General features: G+C 45.5%; 1 protein-coding gene across 3 annotated transcripts in view; it reads right to left on the bottom strand.

Annotated features, from left to right (window-relative positions):
- The window catches only part of NCKAP5L (NCK associated protein 5 like), a 55560-nt gene that overhangs the window by 937 nt on the left and 34185 nt on the right, over positions 1 to 20438 (bottom strand). For 2 of the 3 annotated variants that reach the window (XM_036761650.1, XM_036761651.1), the window contains 6 exons: positions 6431 to 6544; positions 2787 to 5494; positions 1935 to 2091; positions 1548 to 1629; positions 551 to 859; positions 47 to 189 (listed from right to left, as the gene is read on the bottom strand). In XM_036761650.1, the coding sequence (XP_036617545.1) occupies positions 47 to 189; positions 551 to 859; positions 1548 to 1629; positions 1935 to 2091; positions 2787 to 5494; positions 6431 to 6544 (3513 nt within the window). The remainder of the gene's footprint in view (positions 1 to 46; positions 190 to 550; positions 860 to 1547; positions 1630 to 1934; positions 2092 to 2786; positions 5495 to 6430; positions 6545 to 20438) is intronic. The other variant, XM_036761652.1, reaches the window with a different exon arrangement.

Genomic DNA, 20438 nt, shown 5'->3' with positions numbered 1-20438 from the left:
CCCAGCCATTCTAGCCCCTAGTTCTTTTCAGCCTGGGGATTCTTACCAGAGGGGTCCTGGGAAGCCCTTCCAGTTGATGGGGTGGACAAAGGAAGGGATCAGAAGAGTTGCCACCTGCTCGTGTGTTAGGGAAAGTCCAGTTTTTGGAGAGCTGGATTGGGGGTGGCCGCCCAGGGTGTCCACTGGAATCTATCTCAGGAACAGATGAGACGGGTTCTTATCAGGGGGCATAAAATTCCAAGACCTCCTAAGCCCAGAAAAGCTTCCTGTGACCCCAGGGGCCTGGATAACCCCATTTGTCCCCCATCATGAATCTGGAAATGACATGAACTCCTCACTTCTCCTTGATACAATCAGGACTCTCTGACTGACACACACACACACACACACACACACACACACACACACACACTCTCTCTCTCTCTCTCTCTCTCTCTCACACACACACACACACATTTTCAAGCAGAGGAGATTTGGATGAATAACAGGAGGTGCCTACAGTTACAGGCAGGCTATTCCTCCCCCCATCCCCCTCTTATGGGGTACCTACCATCTGTGCAGGCCTTGTGCCCATGGTGCCTAGGAGTAGGAGAAAGCAGGGCATGGAAGGCAGGGACACTTGGGTGCCGCCCGCCCACCAGGAGCTCTTCCACAGCAGGCACCTCTCGATCCAGCGTTCTGGCACGTCGGGGAACCTTGGTGAGGGGGTTAGGGCGGGCCAAATGCTCTGCGGGGGATGGGTCCAGTCGGGAAGGCTTTGGCTTGGGTGGGTTTTTGCTGGGGGCTCCAGTGCTGCTGTGGTCTGGCGGGGGAAAGGTGCCGATGCCACTGTCCAGAGTTCGAGTCAGGGAGCCACAGGCTGAGGATCAAGGAAAAAGCAGGGAAATGAATCAGAGATTTGGGGCTGAGGGATCTCCTCCTAATCACTTTGTAAGAGACCTTTCCTGAGACTCTCCATTGTTGGTGCCACCCCCCATCATTTTTTTTTAATTTCTTAAGATCATAGACTTAGAATTCAGAGATCTTCAAGTCATCCAATCTTCAGGATCAAATAGGAGAACATATATATGCACAGTGCTTTGCAAACCTTAAAGCATTATATAAATGCTGGCTGTTATTATCAAGTTCATAGAAGAAACCAAGACCCAGAGAGGTCATCTCCTACGGTCACTTATCTGAGAACATGCTGTTCTTCCCTGGGGTGGAATGTACGTTCCTTAAGTGCAAAGACTATCTAGATTTTTCTATTTGTAACCCCAACACCTAGAATTATGCCTGGCACATAGTCATTTATTCAGTGGTTACTACATGTTAGGCACTGTGCCGGAGACACAAAGACATTGAAGCGGTCTCCTCTGGTTGAGAACTTAGGAAGGCAGGGAAGGGTCAGGATTAGGAGGAAAAGGAGCTGGGCAGAGTGATAGAGGGAAGACAATGGCGAGTTAAGCTGGGACTGAGGCTCAGGGACCTGGGAATGGGGGGGGGGTGTAGAGAGGAGAGGAGAAGTTGAGAGACCTAACCCCCCTACATCACATCACCCTACTGACCTGTGAAATTCGGGGTGGGGATGGGCTCAGCGAGGCCGTCCTCCGTGGGGGCCGCTTCCCTCTGTGCCAGTTCACTGCTCTTCTGTGCATTTAGAGGACGCGCTCAGGGCCTGTGGGGCTCCCTCTCCTCCCCAGCCCCTCCTTCATGAGAGCCCTCAGACTGGGTGGCTATCCCCGCAGAGCACCCCATAATGCTTCGGCAAGGTTCGGAGACAGTAGAGCAGCTGGTAGATTGGCAGGTTATTTCTACTGGACTTAGGAAGCTTGAATGGTTTAACTTGGAGGGATGATTAGTGGAGGAACCAAGTTCTCCAAAAGGCAAGGTCCAGGACCCCGGAACTCCTGACGTAGGGTCCCAGCTACCCCTTCCCGTTTCCCCCAGCTCACCTTTCCAGATGACTTGTTGGCACTTTGGCCAACTAGGCCATTTCGGGGGCTCCGGAGTGGCTGAGGGCCCTTGGTTTCGGGAATAGATGACTGGAAATCTCCAAACTCTGGCTTGGGCTCCTGCCAGCTGTCAGGGGGCAGTTCCTTCCCATCTACCCTAGGTGGGGGTGAAGAAGGAACATCACAAAAGTTAATATGTGTCTGTGAGGTGTGTGTGTGTGTGTGTGTGTGTGTGTGTGTGTGTGTGTGTCTTCCTCTTGCCCTTCTCCTGGATTCTAGGGGAAACAACCCATCTGCACCTCCCTAGAGATTTATCTGTTCTATAGGTGAGGGGGGGCTGGTGCTCTTGGGAAAAGCCCAAGGAGAGCTATCACAGATGAGAAGCCTAGGAAAAGTGGCTCAGGAAACGTTGTGGGCAGGAGGGGGAAGGGGGAGGTATGAGAGTGCTAAATCTGGTTGGGGGAAGAAGGGTTCATAAGCAGCTGGGCACACTGAAGACAGGCCCCAAAGGAGCCCAAGCACTGCCAAGAAAGAAAGCCTTGGAAAGCCAGGATTAGAAAGGGCCCGGGCGTCGAGGAGGCTAAGGGAAGTAACTGCGGACACAGCCCCCAGCTCCTCCAGGCTCCCAGAGCTCACTGAGGCAAAGAGGCCCCCAAGAGGGGCGGTGCCCTGGTGCTCTCCACCCACTGCCAGATACTGTATGTTTTCTTCTCTGGGAACAGTGCTAGGGAACCTGACCTGGGAAAGGGTATGGAAGTCAGGGAGAACTCTCCTATGACAGACAGCTGGGGATGTTGGCGCTGGGCTCCTTATCTGAGAAGGGTCTCCCACTCCCTTTCTGGCTCCACTTACCGGTTGAGCAGCTGCTGCATGAAGGTGTCAGCACCCTGGTACATGATGGTGAGCTGGCTCTGTGCCTGACCCAGCACGACCTCGCTGCTACTGGTGCTCCGTGCTGGGCCTCCCGATCGCCCTCGGCCCTGCCTGCTAAGGTAGGCCTTTTCTTCTTCCAGGGCCTTCCGCAGGTCCTCTGCCTTGGCCATGAGCTTGGAGATGTTGAGACTCTCCGTCTCTAGCTTCCGGGCCTCCTGCTTGCCCCCTTTGCCAAGGGGGCTGCCCCCTAGACTTTCCTTGTTCTTTCCAGGGTCAGCCCGGCGGCTCAGGGCCGGCAGCTTGCTTTTCTTTAGTCCAAACCAGCTAACGATGCTGCTCGAGTTTCGGTGCTTGGCTTCTGCGCTAGGTGTCCGATCCTGGCCCTGTAGCCGAAGCACATTTTCCTCGATGCCCTTCATGACCTTCTCTTCTATAGCTGAATGGAGCTCGGGCCCGTCAGAACCATGGCCTTGGCCCCCTGGGCCTACTACCTTGGGCACTGGCTGGGAGGGAGCACCACAATCGGCCCACGGGGGACCCTTGCCCTTCTCAGGCTTTACCAGGTCCTTGGGTACTTGGGGAGATCCACCCCGGGGCACCACCTTGGTGGGCGACTTTGAGGGCAGCTTGGTGGGGCTGCCATGGGGGCTTTTGTTGGGCTTGCCTGGGCTGGGCACTGTGGTAGGCAGCTTGACTGGGGTCCGCGGGGTCTGGGGGCACAGCGCTCCTGCCAGCCGGCTTTTTGCCAGCTCCACTTTGGTGAGGCAGCCACGAGGTGAAATAGGGTCCAGGTCAAGACGTGCACCCATGGAGTGGGAAGAATAGCAGCGGGCACCTGGTTCCCCAGGAGACCCGTGGTCCTGTTGCTTCAGGCTGCTAGTCCCCAAGGGCACCGGCCCTCTCGGGGGCACTTTTGCCTCAGTGGGCTCAGGGGGCCTGAAGGAGCTGGGGGCTGTGTCCGCAGTGCCTTCCCTTAGCCTCCCCGGCAGCCGGGCCCTCTCTAATCCTGGCTTTCCAGGGCTGCCATTCTTGTCAGTGCTCGGGGCTCCCTCGGAGCCTGTCTTCAGTTTGCCCAGCGCTGTCAGTCTGTCTCGGAGAGGTGTGAAGCCTGGCTCCCCAGGCCGTCTCCCTGCCCCATTGCTTGGCTTTTTAGAGGAGCCGCCTGTTCCCTTCCAGCCAGCCTGTGGAGACTCTGGTCCTGCCTTCTCACTACCCTTCCCCTGGGTACCACCATAAGGGCAGAGCTGAGGTGGGCAGGGGCTGGGTGGGCCCCTAGGAGCCTGCTCCAGCGTCTCTGGGACCAGTTGTGGGTAATTGGGTGACTGGAGGGAGGTAAGGGGTGGGTCTGGAGATGGCCCCCCAAAGGAGCCGGTTGAAAGGTCCAGGACATCTTCATACCGGTGTGGGGTTGAACAAGCTTGGGGCTCAGGTGAAAGACCAGAGGATGGGGTTGGGTGTGTGGGTCTAAGCTGGATGGAGTCCACAATGATGGTAGGTGGGGAGCTGGTGGATTGGCGCTGGACAACTATCTCAGGGGACAGTTCACCCCCAAGGCCTCGGTGGGTAAGCATGGGGGAAGGACTCCCATCTGGACCTCCATTCCAGCAAGGGATTCGGGAGCTTCGGGGCAACTGGGGACTAAGATGGGGGGTACTAGGGCTAGAGGTCTTATCTGGGGCCAGAGATAACTTCAAGAAATTGAGACTCTTGGGTGGGGAGGAGAAGGTGAGTTCCTGGTTCTCAATGGGGGAAGAAGGGCTAATTTGGAGCTCGCTTTTCACCTGAGATGAGGAATGGGGATAGCTGGGCCAGGGGACTGGAGAGGTGTCTCCCCCATCCACAAACACACTGAGGAAGGGGAGGGCCCCACTGCCCTCTGAGGTAGTGCTTAAGCCTGGCTTGAGGGATTCAGATCCTCCCCCACCCCATGCTGTTTTAGGGAGGCCTTTGGGTCTTAGAGACTGGGGAAGCCCTTCATTGGGCAAGGGTGGTTGTCCTGAGCCAGGACCATAGGTGGGGGGGGTGTCTCCACTGTTGGGCCCTCCAGCCCCTGATAGGAAGGCCTGGAGGTAAGACTCTGTGTCCTCCAGCAGCTGGCCTAGATTCAGTTGCTTCCGGGCCAAGGCATTGAGTAGGGCAGCTGGTGTCAATGCCTCCCCTGGTTCCCCAGCCTCATCTGAAGAGGAGCTGCTGCTGCTGCCTGGCCCACTGTGGAGGCCAGGCTGTGGTGCTGGGGACCTCTGGGGCTCCCGGCCCATGCCCCAAAGCCTCCCCAGCTTCTCCTCACCCCTCGGGCTCCCCAGGATGGGCTCCCACCGGAGCAGTCCCCCCAGTCCACTGGGGCCCAGGAGCAGGCAGGATGCCCACGGTGCAGGCTCTGGCAGGGGTGGGGGAGACACTTCACCATTGACTGGTTCAGGGGAGCCCAGCCTCTCACCTGGGCTCCATTTTTCACCTGCCTTGCCCTTCAAGGAACAATCAGGGTGGATGCTGGGTTCCCCTTGGGGACACTGCCCGGCTGCCCTCCATGAGGCTGTGGTGGGGTGCAGTAACAGGGGGTCAGTTTCTTCCAGGCTCCTCAACACCTCCAGTATCTGAGCCTTTTTCTTCAGAAACGGGGAAAGGGCATCCAATGGGGGGCCCAGGCTACCCAAGGCCTGCTGCTGCTGCTGCTGCTCACAGCCTACCTAAAGGGAATAGAGATTTTAGGCTTGGGGATGGGAGCCGTGCCTATTCTTAGTGTCATTACTAGAACCAGAACCCCTGCAATACAAATGGATCCAAGTGAATGGATATTGCTTATTAGGGCAGTCTTAAGAAATCCCATGACAAGCCCCTGGCCGCCTCCTTTCTCCTTACTCTGGCAGGTGGACCAAGATGGGACAGAAAGACTTGTAAGGCTAGGAACAGACTCAACTTCCCTTTCCCAATGACTTCAGCCTCTGGGGCCTTCCCATGTTGCATTTGACTCTGCACTCTCTTTTCCTAAGTGGGCACTCATTCTCCAGCATGTCAGAAATCATAAGCGGTAGAGAACAGGGACTCTGTGGCCAAGTCCCAGCTTAGCTTTTAGCAAACCTAAGTCAGCCCTCCCCTTCCTTGTGATGAAAGTGTAAGGACCCAAAGAGAGGGAAGGTACTTTCCGTAAGGCCACAGATGCTGTTGAAAAACATGCTGTTTTTCTTATCACAATTCTGATTCACTGTCAGCAGCAAAGCATGTATTTACTTCAGCTGTTACTAAAGCAAGTGCTGAGCCACCCTATCTACTTTTTGTAACCAATGGAAGGCATTTGCAAAACCAAGGGCTGAAGTTAGGAATGCACTCAATGGAGAAGCACTTCCACACATGGTATTATCCTGCACCATGGGCTTTGAAAGCACATACATAGCAGGGAAAACCCAGCGGCTTATCACAGCAGGGCAGCTGGTGTTAGTGTCTTGCCTGGCTCCCCAGCCTCCTCTGAGGAGGCCAGGCTATTGTGTTGGGGACCTGTGGGTAGGCAGCCGGGCCATTGGTCATAAGCAAGTGGAGAGAATCTGAGTCAGAGGTCTCTAGGCCCATCCTCTGCATCCTGGGTTTCTCAGCCCTCTTTCCCTACTTGATCCTTCTCCCTGTATTACCTCTTTTTGTCCAGTACAGGGCCCCACTGGCAGTAAGACTGCTGGTCCCTCTTCAGCACTCAGGAGTGTGGTGGCTAGCGGCTCTGACATTGACTGAAGTGGATGTAATGGGAGCTGAAAAAGAAGAGGGAGGGTGAGTAGCAACCCCTACAGGAAGTACTGTGCACCAAATACATGGAAATGTTCACCTTCCCCAGCCCTCAACAAGAAACAACAAGAAGGCCTCTTCTATTCCCAAAGTCTGATACAGCCTTCAGGTATTGGGTAGGAAAGCTTGGCTCTCATCACCAAGGCCTGTTCCCATGTAACCTTAAGGTCAAAGTACCTCTGAGGGACTTGTTCTGAAGCTAGTGGCTCCTCCAAGTGGCGCCAAGCAGTAGGAAGCCTATTCTATCCCTAATATAATTAACCTTGACTTCTAAAGTCCCCAGGGGCCAGTGGTAAATTGGGCATGCCATTCAATGGGGAGCCCTGGTACAGGAGGAAGGGCCCAGGGCAGGGTGCACCTCCAGGTGGCAGTACTGGCTGTTGGTGCCAGTAAGCCCAGGTCCTCATCCCTCCCTAGTTGAAGCCTAATTCATCTTGGACAAACTGCTTAACCAGTCTGGGCCTCAGTTTCCCTACCTAAAAACAAGACATAGAATGACCGAATTTCAAGAGTTGTAAAAAGAACTCAAAATCATTTGGTCCAATAACTGCCCAAATCATAAATCTTGACTACAACATCACTGACAAATAAACATTCAGTCTGTGCCAAACACTTAAGGATACAGCGGCCCAGTGCTCTCCAAAGCAACCGATTCCATTTTGTAATAGCTCTAATTGTTAGGAAATTTTCCTTATGTTAAGCCAAAATCTCCCTCCTATCAGTCCTAGTTCTGCTCTCTGGAGTCAAATAGAACATATCTAATCATCCTTCTATGTGAAGGCCATTCATTTTAATCCCATTTTAAGAATCAGAAGTTTAACAACTCCTTCTATATCACGTATCTTCTCTTCTCCAGGCTAGTTCCTTTCAATTGGTCCCTAAGTAGCACAGTTTCCAGAGACCACATGCTCCATCTAGCTTCTCCCTTCTAAAATGTGGCACCAGAACTCAACCCAGTACTTCAGATACAGCCTGACAAGGGCAGACTCTATTTTAGATACATATCACGTGAGTTCTTTTAGACACAATGAATTTTCAGTCCTAAAATCATCAGATCTACCTCACATGAATTACTTCTTAGCCATTTCCCATAGGAAAATACAGATTTAGAGTTAGAAGGGACCTGGTCAAGGAGTGCAACTTCTTGCTTTTACTGGCCCAAGGTTGACCAGCTAATGAATATCAGAGCGGGGATCTGAACCCCCTTTTCCTAATTCCAAGCTCAGTGTTCTCCTGCACCCCAACAGGGCCTCCCTATGCTGCACAAAATTCAGCCTTGTTTTCTTCAGCCTATTGAGATCATTTTAGAGCTTGATTCCATAGTCCAGTCTACTGGCTACTTTTCCTGGCTTGTTGTAATCTGCAGATGTTCTTAGTATGATGTGCATGCCTTCCTCTAAAGCACTGATGTTAGAACAGGAGCAAGAAGAATCTGAAAGTGGTCTATTAGAGTCCTCTTTCCATGCTAACATCAACCCACTGACCAAAACTATTAAACGTCATTGATCAACCAATTCCAAGGAAAGAAATGGTGCTTTAGCGCTGGATTATGAGTCAGAAGACCGGGGTTCCAATCCCAGCCCTGCCTCTTGGACAAATATTCTTACCTCCTGGATCTCCATTTCTTCATTTATAAAATCAAAGCATTAGACTAGATGATCTTAGGTACTTTCTAATGCTATGAGTCTGTTGTTCAGAATTCAGATTATAGACATCACAGGAATACTTAAAGCAAAAATAAGAAGGCATTTGTGAAAGAACTTTAGCAGCTGGCTGGAAGAGGATCAAGGGTTGCTAAATCAATTCTCAAGATCTGATAAGCCATGCCAAATTAGTCCTAGGCTTTTGAGGAACTAGGTGGCACAGTGGAGTCAGGAAGACCTGAGTTTTAAATCCAGCTTCAGGCACTAGTTGTATGATCCTGATTAAGTCACTTAACTTCTGTATGCCTCAGTTTCTTCAACTGCAAAACAGGGATCATAATAGCACATATCTCCCAGAGTTGTAAGGATGAAATGAGATAATTGTGAAAGGTGCTTAACACAGTTCCTGGCACACAGTAAGTAGGTGCCATATAAATACTTATTTCCTTCCCTTCCCTTAAATACGGAGAGGATCCTCACTACCAGGCTGGTCAACAGATGATGAATTCTTTGGCCATGGCAACCCATAAAAAAGAAATTCAAAATGGTCTTCAGTCCTATGAGTCAGCAGTCCTTGCAAGTCAGCAGTGGCTGATCGGTGGAAAAAGAGGCACATGACTCTAAGACTTAGTTTTTTGATTTTCCTTAAAAATTCACTGAACTGTCGGTACTCCACTGGAACCAATCATTCAACATTTATTGCGTACCTACTCTGTGCCAGGCGCTGCTGCTAACAAAAAGAGGCAAAAGACAGTTTCTGCCCTCAAGCAGCATACAATCTAATGGAGAGCTATATAGGTGAGATCTTCATCCCATTAAAGATAAATAGACACACTGCTGGATTATATCAATTATATCAATATTATATTCTTGTTATAAATGAAACCAAAGACAAAAGGAAGTTGCAGCTAAATTGAAGGATGACTCACAGGTCCTCCCTAAAGGTACAAGTAAAGAAGGAGTTGGTTTTATGAAGTACTCAGGAGGCAAAAAAGGCAACAAACAAATATTCCACCAGATCCTTTGTTACTTCTTTTCACAAATGGGGAACTGCAGGAATGAATAACGTTTATTTAGTGCTTACTATGTGCAAAGCACTGGTGGGTACAAACAGAAAAATAAGATAGTTCCTGCTCCCCCAAAGTTCACATTTTAATGGGGTATGAGACAACAGTGTTTATAGGAAAGGCTTCCCCTTTTTTCCTCTTAACAAACATTAAAAATAATAAAAAATAACTATTTCTCCAGTGAAGACCTTTCCAGAGCACTTAGTCAAACTTCTGGAGAAATAGCGCCCCTATACTAAAATCCTTTCCTCCCTTTAATCACTGAGAGGAAACCAGGTCAAAGTTTAAGAAGGCACTCTAAGCTCCCAGAAAATGAGTTCGATGGGAAGGAGACTTACAGCAGAATAGTTTATCTATCTTCACCCTCAACTGGACCGAACACTTCAAGAACATGACTCTCCAGGATGCACATTTTAAGTTACTATTGTTCTGTTTAATCGGTTAAAACCTGTTAACTAAACTCTGAACCCTTATTTAATCCTGACTGGAATTTTGTCTTTGTTTCCGAATACTATATAATGCAGGAAGACCTTGGGGGAAGGGGAGGTTTTGAATTAATAGGAAGGTAACTGTTATTTTGACATTTCACCGTGAGCAACAATGCTTGTAAATATAAAATAGCAGAATAAATTTGTTTATGACAGATTATTTTTTCCCTGCACAATGTCTGAGATATATACATTTGTAAACTGACGGCCATGAAGAGAACTGTACAACTTACGCAGCGATGTCTGCAGCAAAGGGGAAGGGAGGTAGAAAAATTTTGCAGGATAAGGCTTTCTAAATGAAATAAACATTTTAAACACTAATATTTGGTGACTTTAGTGTAAAGATGGGCACAGGTGAAGACCCTGAAAAACATAGCTCAGGCCTAAGAAATGAAAGAAGTCAAAAGTTTATAAACTGTAGAGACCTCACACCTATGTAACATAGAAACCTTCTTAAAGAAAAGAGATGGGGGCTATTGGATACCTAAATACACTGAAAAACATCCCCCAAAGTAAAAATAACTATATTCTAACAGATAAAAAATAGTGATGGGACTCATTTATGAGTCAGTGGTATGGGTGCAGGCAGAACAAGGGTTTATTAAGAGCAAAGGTCAAAACTAATATCAAAGTAGATGAAAGAATATAAATGGGAAGGCGCGACTTGCTGCTAAAACAACTTTGACCTGGCTCTCTTAAAAGCCATAGGTCTGTAGTTTGGTTGTTAGCTTCGTAAACATGGAGAAGTGTCTTCATCTTCCTGAGCCACAATTTTCTCATCCAAAACATGAGTGGGTTAGACTGCATGGCCGGTAAGGTCCTTCTAGATCCAAATTTATAATCTTTCTAATCAAACTACTGATGCTAGTGTGAAGCAACAGGAAGAAAGACAAGTTTACAGAAAGCTTGGCACTGGAGCCAATTAAGTGAAATCACCCCATGATCTGGTAAAGAAGGAACTATGAGAAAGGTAATACACAAGTGAAAATATTTTAAAAGATCCATCAAGATTACCATAACAAACTAGTCTCTCTGTCAATGACAATGAAGCCACCATATTTGGACTCTAACATCACAGTCCAGGATGTGATATAAGGAAGTAGAAACAGTACCAAAGAAACAAAGATAGGAAGAGCAGGTGGCTAGCCCGGGGATACACAGAAGAGCTCTCCATTCAGCGTGACCTTGGTCAAATCTAAGAGTATTAAGGGATCCATTCACAAAGGTAAGGTTATTTAAAAGAGGGATGGTAACAAATGTTTGGGGAAAAAAATCACAATTGTTATTACTACCCCAAAAAAAGGAATCAAGAAAACTTCAATTGTTGACCACTAGGCCTACTTTATCACCACAAAATCTTTAGAAGAACAGCCTACAAACATATTGAGGGCATGAGAAAGGAATAGGTAAGCTTATGAAAAATGTTGTTATACATAAGGTCACATGATTACAGTTACACAATTTGCTTACTGTTTACTGATTATTAAAAAATCATTTGGCAGAGTGAAAAAGGCTCTCCTCCAGCAAGGTATCTCCCATGAGTATGTTAAAGTCATACAGAACTTGGCCTACCCTCTGACAATGCACCAATAACAAATAAATATCATACAGGGCAAAAAAGGTGGAGATAAAAGCTTAGCAAAGGTGTTTGCCACTGTCAGAGAAGTCCAGTTCAGAGTCCAAATGGAAGAGGAACTTCTTATAGCCGGCAATGTTCTCTAGAAGCAATTGTTTGTAAATGACATTATGTTTGTTTCATTGAGCTCTGAAACACCGCAGAATATGTCATCTCCTAAATGAGAACTTTACTCTCTCAAGAGGTTGGTTTAACTCTCCAATGTAGGAAAAACAAATAAAACAAATGCACGAAGAATGACCATTTTCCAGATGGTTGCAGCCTGCTTTTTAGCAGACAACCCATAAAGCTGGTCCCCCAGTATCCTTGGAATAGTGAACTGGTCCCATAACTGAAGAAGTGGCAGAGAGCAGGCTGGATTGTCCTGGGAAATTTCAGTGCTGCTTCTTGAGCCAGAGGTCATTTGTTTTAATGCCAATATTCTTCCAGTGATGCTATAGGGCTGTAAATCATGTGATACCAATCACCAAAGATTTAAATTCATGTAAAAAGCAATGGGCATGGGCCAGCAAGTTGCAAATGAAAAATTACACAAGAGAAATGGTGTAAAAGATATTATTAAAAAAACCCAACACTGGGGCGGAGCCAAGATGGCGGCTGGTAAGCAGGGAATAGTGTGAGCTCTGTACCGAGACCCTCCAAAAACTTATAAAAAATGGCTCTGAACCAATTCTAGAACGGCAGAACCCACAAAACAGCAGAGGGAAGCAGGACTCCAGCCCAGGACAGCCAGGATGGTCTCCGGGTGAGGTCTATCCCACACGGGGCTCGAAGCTGGGAGCTAGGAACGGAGTGGAGCAGAGCCCAGCCTGAGCGGCATGGATCATCCAGACCAGAAGCCAGGCGGAGGGGGCCCTAGTGCCCTGATTCAGTGAGCTGCGGCAGTTACCAGACTTCTCAACCCACAAACACCAAAGACTGCAGAGAAGGTTAGTGGGAAAAGCTGCAGGAGTGGAAGGAGTTCGCAGTTCGGCTTCCAGCCCCGGGGGCAGCTACAGCTGCTGTTACTTCCCGCTCCAGGCCCACCTGGTGGGAGGAATTAAGTGGCTGATCAGAGCAGGGGTGCACAGCCTGCCGAAGATCTAAGCCCAGTTCGGGCTGGGGGTTCTTGGGGAAGGAGCAGTGCTGGTGTGGTAGAGCTGGCACCTCCCCCCCAAACGTGGAACATAGAACTCTGTAATCTACAAGCAGTCATACCCCACTGAAAAACTCAAGGGTCAAGTTAGTTGGCTGGGAATATGGCCAGGCAGCGAAAACGCACAGAGATTCAGTCTCAGACTTTGCATTCTTTCTTTGTTGACAAAGAAGACCAAAACATACAGACAGAAGAAATTAATAAAGTCAACGAGCCTACAACAGAAACCTCCAAGAAAAACAGGAACTGGTCCCAGGCCATGGAAGAGCTCAAAAAGGATTTGGAAAAGCAAGTTAGAGAAGTAGAGGAAAAATTGGGAAGAGAAATGAGAAGGATGCGAGAAAACCATGAAAAACAAGTCAATGACTTGCTAAAGGAGACCCAAAAAAATACTGAAAAATACACTGAAGAAAACAACACCTTAAAAAACAGACTAACTCAAATGGCAAAAGAGCTTGAAAAAGCCAATGAGGAGAAGAATGCCTTGAAAGGCAGAATTAGCCAAATGGAAAAGGAGGTCCAAAAGACCACTGAAGAAAATACTACTTTAAAAATTAGATTGGAGCAAGTGGAAGCTAGTGACTTTATGAGAAATCAGGATATTATAAAACAGAACCAAAGGAATGAAAAAAATGGAAGACAATGTGAAATATCTCCTTGGAAAAACCACTGACCTGGAAAATAGATCCAGGAGAGAGAATTTAAAAATTATTGGACTACCTGAAAGCCATGATCAAAAAAAGAGCCTAGATACCATCTTTCAAGACATTATCAAGGAGAACTGCCCTGATATTCTAGAGCCACAGGGCAAAATAGAAATTGAAAGAATCCATCGATCACCTCCTCAAATAGATCCCAAAAAGAAATCTCCTAGGAATATTGTTGCCAAATTCCAGAGCTCCCAGATCAAGAAGAAAATACTGCAAGCAGCCAGAAAGAAACAATTTGAGTATTGTGGAAACCCAATCAGAATAACCCAAGATCTGGCAGCTTCTACATTAAGAGATTGAAGGGCTTGGAATGCGATATTCCGGAGGTCAATGGAGCTAGGATTAAAACCTAGAATCACCTACCCAGCAAAACTGAGTATCATGTTCCAAGGCAAAATATGGAGTTTCAATAAAATAGAGGACTTTCAAGCTTTCTCAGTGAAAAGACCAGAACTGAATAGAAAATTTGACTTTCAAACACAAGAATCAAGAGAAGCATGAAAAGGTAATCAAGAAACGGAAATTGCAAGGGACTTACTAAAGTTGAACTGTTTTGTTTACATTCCTACATGGAAAGATGATGTGTATGATTCATGAGACCTCAGTATTAGGGTAGTTGAAGGGAATATGCATATATATATGTTTATGTATATATATAAGTGAATGTGTATGTATGTATGTATCTATGTGTATATGTATGCATGTGTATGTATGTATATATGTGTGTGTTTATATATATATATATACATATATATATATATATATGTAAAAGAGAGAGAGCAGACACAGGGTGAGTTGAAGATGAAGGGAAGATATCTAAAAGAAATAAAATGAAATTAAGGGATGAGAGAGCAACATACTGAGAGAGGGAGATAGGGAGAGATAGAATGGGGTGGATTATCTCGCATAAAGGTGGCAAGAGGAAGCAGTTCTGTGGGAGGAGGGGAGAGGGCAGGTGAGGGGGGAATGAGTGAACCTTGCTCTCATCAGATTTGGCCTGAGGGGGAATACCACACATACTCAGTTGGGTATCTTACCCCACAGGAAAGAAGAGGGAGGAAGATAAAAAAAAATAAAAGGGGGGGGATGATGGAGGGGAGGGCAGATGGGGGTGGAAGTAATCAAAACAAACACTTTGGAAAGCGGACAGGGTCAAGGGAGAAAATTCAATAAAGCGGGATGGGTTGGGAAGGAGCAAAATGTAGTTAGCCTTTCACAACATGAGTATTGTGGAAGGGTTATACATAATGATACATGCTCGGCCTAGGTTGAAGTGCTCGACTTCTTAGGGAGGGTGGGTGGGAAGGGAAGAGGGGAGAGAATTTGGAACTCAAAGTTTTAAAAACAGATGTTCAAAAACAAAAAAAAAAAGTTTTTGCATGCAACTAAAAAATAAGATACACAGGCAATGGGGCGTAGAAATTTATCTTGCCCTACAAGAAAGGAAGGGAAAAGAGGATGAGAGGGGAGGTGGGTGATAGAGGGGAGGGCTGACTGGGGAACAGGGCAACCAGAATATATGCCATCTTCGAGTGGGGGGGAGGGTAGAAATGGGGAGAAAATTTGTAATTCAAACTGTTGTGAAAATCAATGCTGAAAACCAAATATGTTAAATAAATAAATTTAAATATAAAAAAACCCAACACTGACTAGAAGAGGAAAAAATAAAATGAGAGAGATAACTGATGGACAGTTCATATGCTCTACTAGTACCATGTAATGTCAACAGATCTAAAGGGAGGCTTACCCACCGTACATAGAGAAGAAGAAAGTGGTTGAGAGCTGCAAAGCATAAGAGTGCATGAAGAAGTTTTGATCTGTAATCCCAGGAGGGTTATTCACATTAGTGAGATCACTTTCATCACAACACTACTGTTTTATGATAATTCATCCTTTCCTGTCCATAAGATGGTAGCTTCCTCACTATCACTCAGTTTAGGGGACAAGCCAGGAGGGAATTTTGGCTAAAAACAAAAAGGTGAATGGCCCTTTTGTCACAGATGACAGCCCCTGCTGTTTGTATGTATATACATATTGTGTATCTATTTGCATTCTAAACCCAAATAAAAATGATTTTTAAAAAAATATTCTGTTCTCTTTTCATTAGCAAATAGGAAAAGTTGACTGTAATAATGAAGACATAGTGGAGATTAGAATACTGTGCTCTAGGCAAGTCACCTAACTCAATTTAATTTGCATTTATTAAACACTTACTGTGTGCAGAACACTGCACTAGGTGTCAGGTGCTGTGTGCCATTGAGATACTCAATCCCCAAATGGATCTGTGATCTCATCAATTTTGACATTCTCTCCAGGAGAATGCAGATTGCAGCCCATCTATGCCTACCCATCCTGGGCAACGCTTGTCTACGTCCTCTCAAAAGTTATCCATAGAGGGTCCATACTTACTAGGGGCACTCCTTACTTTCTCTTGACAGGAGTTTATCTGTGGCTGTCTACCTGGCTCCTCATAGAGGGTGGCAGAGATGGTACCATAGAGACAGCTAAGTGGCATCGTAGACAGAGTACTGGATGTGGAGTTAGGCAAATCTGAGTTCAAATCCCCGTTCAGACACTTACTAGCGGTGTGATCCTAGGCAAGTCACTTAATCTATTTGTTTCAGTTTCCGTATCTGTAAAATGGGGATATGAGCGCCTAACTCTCAGGATCAATGAGATAATATTAGCACAAGACTTAGCACAGTGCCTGACACACAGTAGGTGCCATATGTTAGTTACTACTCTGATGATTACTATCACGTCTTCACCAGGTGACCAGCCCACTTTCTCTTCCTAGCACTTGTTTCCCTGATGACCTTTTACTCCTGTTCTTTGATGTTCTTTATTTGGTAGCTCAGAGCTACCAAGAGCCTTGCTATCACCTGTTTTATGATATTCGCTCTGATTCTTTAGAGATGGTGTTAGTCGGCATCTCACCACACAGAAACACGAGTAGAATGGTGGCATTAAAAAGATGAGCTCCTTTCCATAGGAAGCTTGGGCTTGTTAAAAGCTTTGTAATTTCCTGAAGGCAAATCAGCCCGATCTCTCCCTCAACTCTGGCCTAAACTTGCTGTCCATTCATACTGCCTATTCCAGATCTATAGGTTTTCTGTCCAAATGTATGTCATATTTTGGGCAACAGAGATTTACCATCTACCAAGTGGTCCTTCCTGCGCAGAGGGTCAGGCCAAACTTGGGCGGTTACAGATTTCTTTCAAAAGGCTCCCAAAGTTCTGGGGCTTGATACAACTAGCACTGTATCATGTGCAAACCAAAGCATCTGCAGGGACCTTACCTCCTACTAGGGATCCCTCTTCAACTTAGGACTCTGTGCTGGATCTAATCCATCACAGCAATGAAGATACATCTCCCCCGTTTATACTGCTACTGATGTTTATGACAGTTGGACATCTTGAACGGCCAATGTATGTATTGTATGGATGAAAGCCACCTTATTGGAAGAGAAACTTTATGGTACTTCCCAAATCAAATGCTTTTTTCTAGTAAAATAATATAGACATTTTGGACCTTGTATTCTTTACATCTTTCATTCAACTGTGAAATGATAAATATATGGCCCATTTCTGAATATCACTTGCAAAAGCCAGCTTGTTCTCTGACCTTATAGAAGCTGCTTTCAATTTGTGTATAGATGAGTCTCATAAAGATTTTGTAAAGATGGGAAAGTATGTATTTAGGTTGTAGTGGTTGACATTCTCTCAGCTGCCTTTTTTGGGCATTATAGAATCAGAATTTGAGAGCTCCGAGGGACCTCAGTAACCATTAATGTAACCCACAGAGGAAAGGAATTCCCATTATACCAACCTGACAAGTGGTTGTCCAACCTCTGTTTGAAGATCTTCAAGGAGGGCCACCTGTCAGCTCTTAGGATAGCCCATTCCACTTTTGAATACCTCTAATTAGTAGAAACTTTAAGTTATAAGGTATTGGGTTTTTTCCTGCCTTTGGCTTCTTTCCTTCCTTCAGATACTTCATAAACAGACTCCTCATCACACTCACCATGGCATTTCCTCCATCTCCAATCTCTTTTACATGTCCTTGGCTCTGATCCAGTTGCTTTTCCTGTCTTTGTTCTCTTTAGTGCTATTTCTACTTCCCCAAGGGCAAAGCTGGGACACGGTGTTAGTGGAAACTCCATTTGCCCTTGATGTTGAAAGGGGGTTTCTACCTATAATCCCTTTTGAGTGATTTCCATTTTTCCTCCATTTATTGTGCTCCTTTCATTTTGGTACTTAAATGTCCTAGGGGTGGCTTTATTGGCTGTAATTATCATCCCCATTTTACAGTTGAGGAAACTGAGGCAGGTCCAGAGTTATGTGCCCGGAGTCACAAAGTGACACAAAGAGTCTGGGGCAGGACTTGAACTCCAGGGCCAGCACTCTCCACTGAACTACTTGTTGATGTCGCTTCTGTTGTCCATTTTCCATTTTTAATTACTAGTTTAAATAGTTCAGCACTCAATTGTTGCAATTATATGCCACATCCTTTTCTCATTCTGATTTCTCCTTCTCATCATTTACTAATTCTAGTCTTTGCTATGACAAGTCAGACATAAGCTGACTGTATGCAGACAGCTGATTCAAAGACAACTTCTACATTGATAACTGGCATTTTCCAGTCTGTTTAAAAAGACTCTCCTTCACTTTTTGGTGATGTTATTTGGTGTTGGCAATGCCCAGGCTAATCAAACCTTTTCTGAAAGAACACTCAGGATGTAAGGGCAGGAGGCTCCTATGTTGTTTCTAAGTGTGGGGTCTCATTCTTTTTTCCTGACACATCATTTCCAAGATATTTCTCGCCATCCTGAGTTTTCCCACTTTTGAAGTTGTGGAATATCAAAGTATTTAATGAATTAACTTGATATCAGAGGGTTCTATATAGCTCTTTGTAGAATTTCTCTACCTTTTCCATCTCTGCAAACAATGTTGGTGCTTAAACTGTAATTATTTTTGTATAATTTTCATATTCCATGTTATTTTCATGGTGGTCTTTTTGCAAACACTCATGAGTACAGCAAAACCAGATGATCAAATAACCCACGAAATAACATTTCTTGTTAGTCTTTAGACATAGGATAAAACCAATCCCTCCCAGTCCTTTCTCTGCCTCTCCAGGAGCACCTGCAATCCCTCCATCTATTTGGCTGCAGTTCCCTTCTTTCTTCTGGTTTTGTTTTTAAAGCAAAGATATCAAGATTGCCACTTGTTTTGACACTCTACCACCATCACTGCAGAAGGGAAAGGCAGCCCACAAAGGACCAAGGGCCATTTTATATTTTTCTTTGTTTCATGGGTTGCCATGGCCAAAGAATTCAGCACCAAAATGGTGATAAGCCTTTTCATGTTGAGCTAACAAGGGAGAACATTCCCTTCCTGGCTCCCCTGCTGACTTTCTTGCCACTATGGCTCAGCTACTGCCTCATTCTGGAATTTTCTTCAGATCTCATCAGCCCGTGCGGTGCTCTCACCCTGTAACGTCCTGCTGCCATGCCAGCACCCTTTCTCCCGTTAGCAAGTTCCTCCTGGGGAGGGGCCTAGGCTGGCCAAGGTCATGGCTTGGCTTCTGACTTTTTGGACTTTGACACCATGATCCCACACAGGTACTACCCTCTCTCCTCCCATTTTTACTTTCTGTGTGTTGTTTTTTCCCAATAGAATATAAGTTCCTTGATGGCAGAAATCATCTTTCTTTTTACTTGTACTTGTATCCCCAATACTTAACATAGTGCCTGGTATAGTGTCAGCACTTAATAAATCCTTATTGCTTAGCACTGCCTAAATCTGATCCTTGGGTCTGTCATCTAGCTCCATCTAAAGAGATACACATTTTAAATAAGAGACATGGTGTCTCCTCTCACTCTAGGCCTCGATTTCTTCATCTATGAAATAATAGGGGATGGACTAGATTAGATCTAAGGTCCTTTCCAATTCTAACTAATCCTAGAAAAAACCCCGAACAGCCAAAAAAAAAAAAAGGAAAAACTTTTCTTTGATCCTGATTCGTCCTCAAGCTAAACTCTCCTCCCTTTCATTGCTAAACGTCTAGAGTATTCCCACGAAGTGATACAAAGTGAAATAAGAAGGACAAAAACAACACACACATGCCACTTGCAAATGCTCATTTCCTCAATTTCCTTTTCTAGTCTGAATGCTATAGTATTTCTAGCATGATGCCAAATGGAAGTGTTGACAATGGACATGCTTGCCTTACCCCTAATCTTACTGAAAAGGCCTGTAATATTTCTGCATTACAGACAATGTACTTCATTATTTTAGATGCATCACTTACCATATTAAGAAAATATATTATTCTTATACGCTTTAACATTCTTTTTTTTTTCCTTTTTTTTTTTACTCTTTAACATTCTTAACATAAAGAGGTGCTGTACTTTGTAAAAAGCCTTTTTTGCACCTGTTTATATGATCATGGTTTTTATTGTTTTTATAACTGATATAATCTACCATGTTTACAGTTTTCCTAATGCTGAACCAGTCTGCATTCCTGTTAAAAATCCAGCCTGGTTTTACTGTTTAATCAAGCAATTTATGTAATATTAGACTTATTCTTTGAACTGCCTGGCATTCAGTTCTGATTGTTTTGTCGTTCTTTCCATCAACACTGTTGTAATGATTGTCTATGTTTTTCTGGTTCTACTTACTTTGTATTGCTTCCTACAAATCTTCCCAAAGTTGTTCTGTATTCATTATGTTGTTTTTTACAGAGCAATGATTTTCCATTACACTCTTTGTATCATGTACCACTTAGCCATGACTAAACCCATGTGCATCTGACTTGTTTCTAGTTCCTTATTACTACAAAAATTGCTGCTTTAAATCTGTTGGTGTGTTGTTTTATCATTTACCTCTTTGGGGTGGACAGCTAGTGAATGTCTGGGTATAGATATTTCATTCACTAAGCATAGATCCAAATTGCTTTGCAGAGGGGCTGAATTCATTCATAGCATCATAGTATCCTAGAATGCCTGTCTTTTCACATCCCTAGGGCCTGGAACATGGCACATACTTAATAAAAGGCTTGTTCAACTGAATGAGGCATGCGGTGGGTTCCAAAGTTCTCTCCAATTCTCTCTGCCACATGAAGGCATTATGCTTCCTTTTCAGATGCTGTGAAGAGGCCAGATCACTGGCAGCAGCAGG

The sequence above is a fragment of the Trichosurus vulpecula genome, chromosome 5 (assembly GCF_011100635.1).
Source record: "Trichosurus vulpecula isolate mTriVul1 chromosome 5, mTriVul1.pri, whole genome shotgun sequence".
NCBI lineage: Eukaryota > Metazoa > Chordata > Mammalia > Diprotodontia > Phalangeridae > Trichosurus > Trichosurus vulpecula.
The sequence above is the reverse complement of the archived record's forward strand: the minus strand, read 5'-3'. Positions and strand labels throughout refer to the sequence as shown.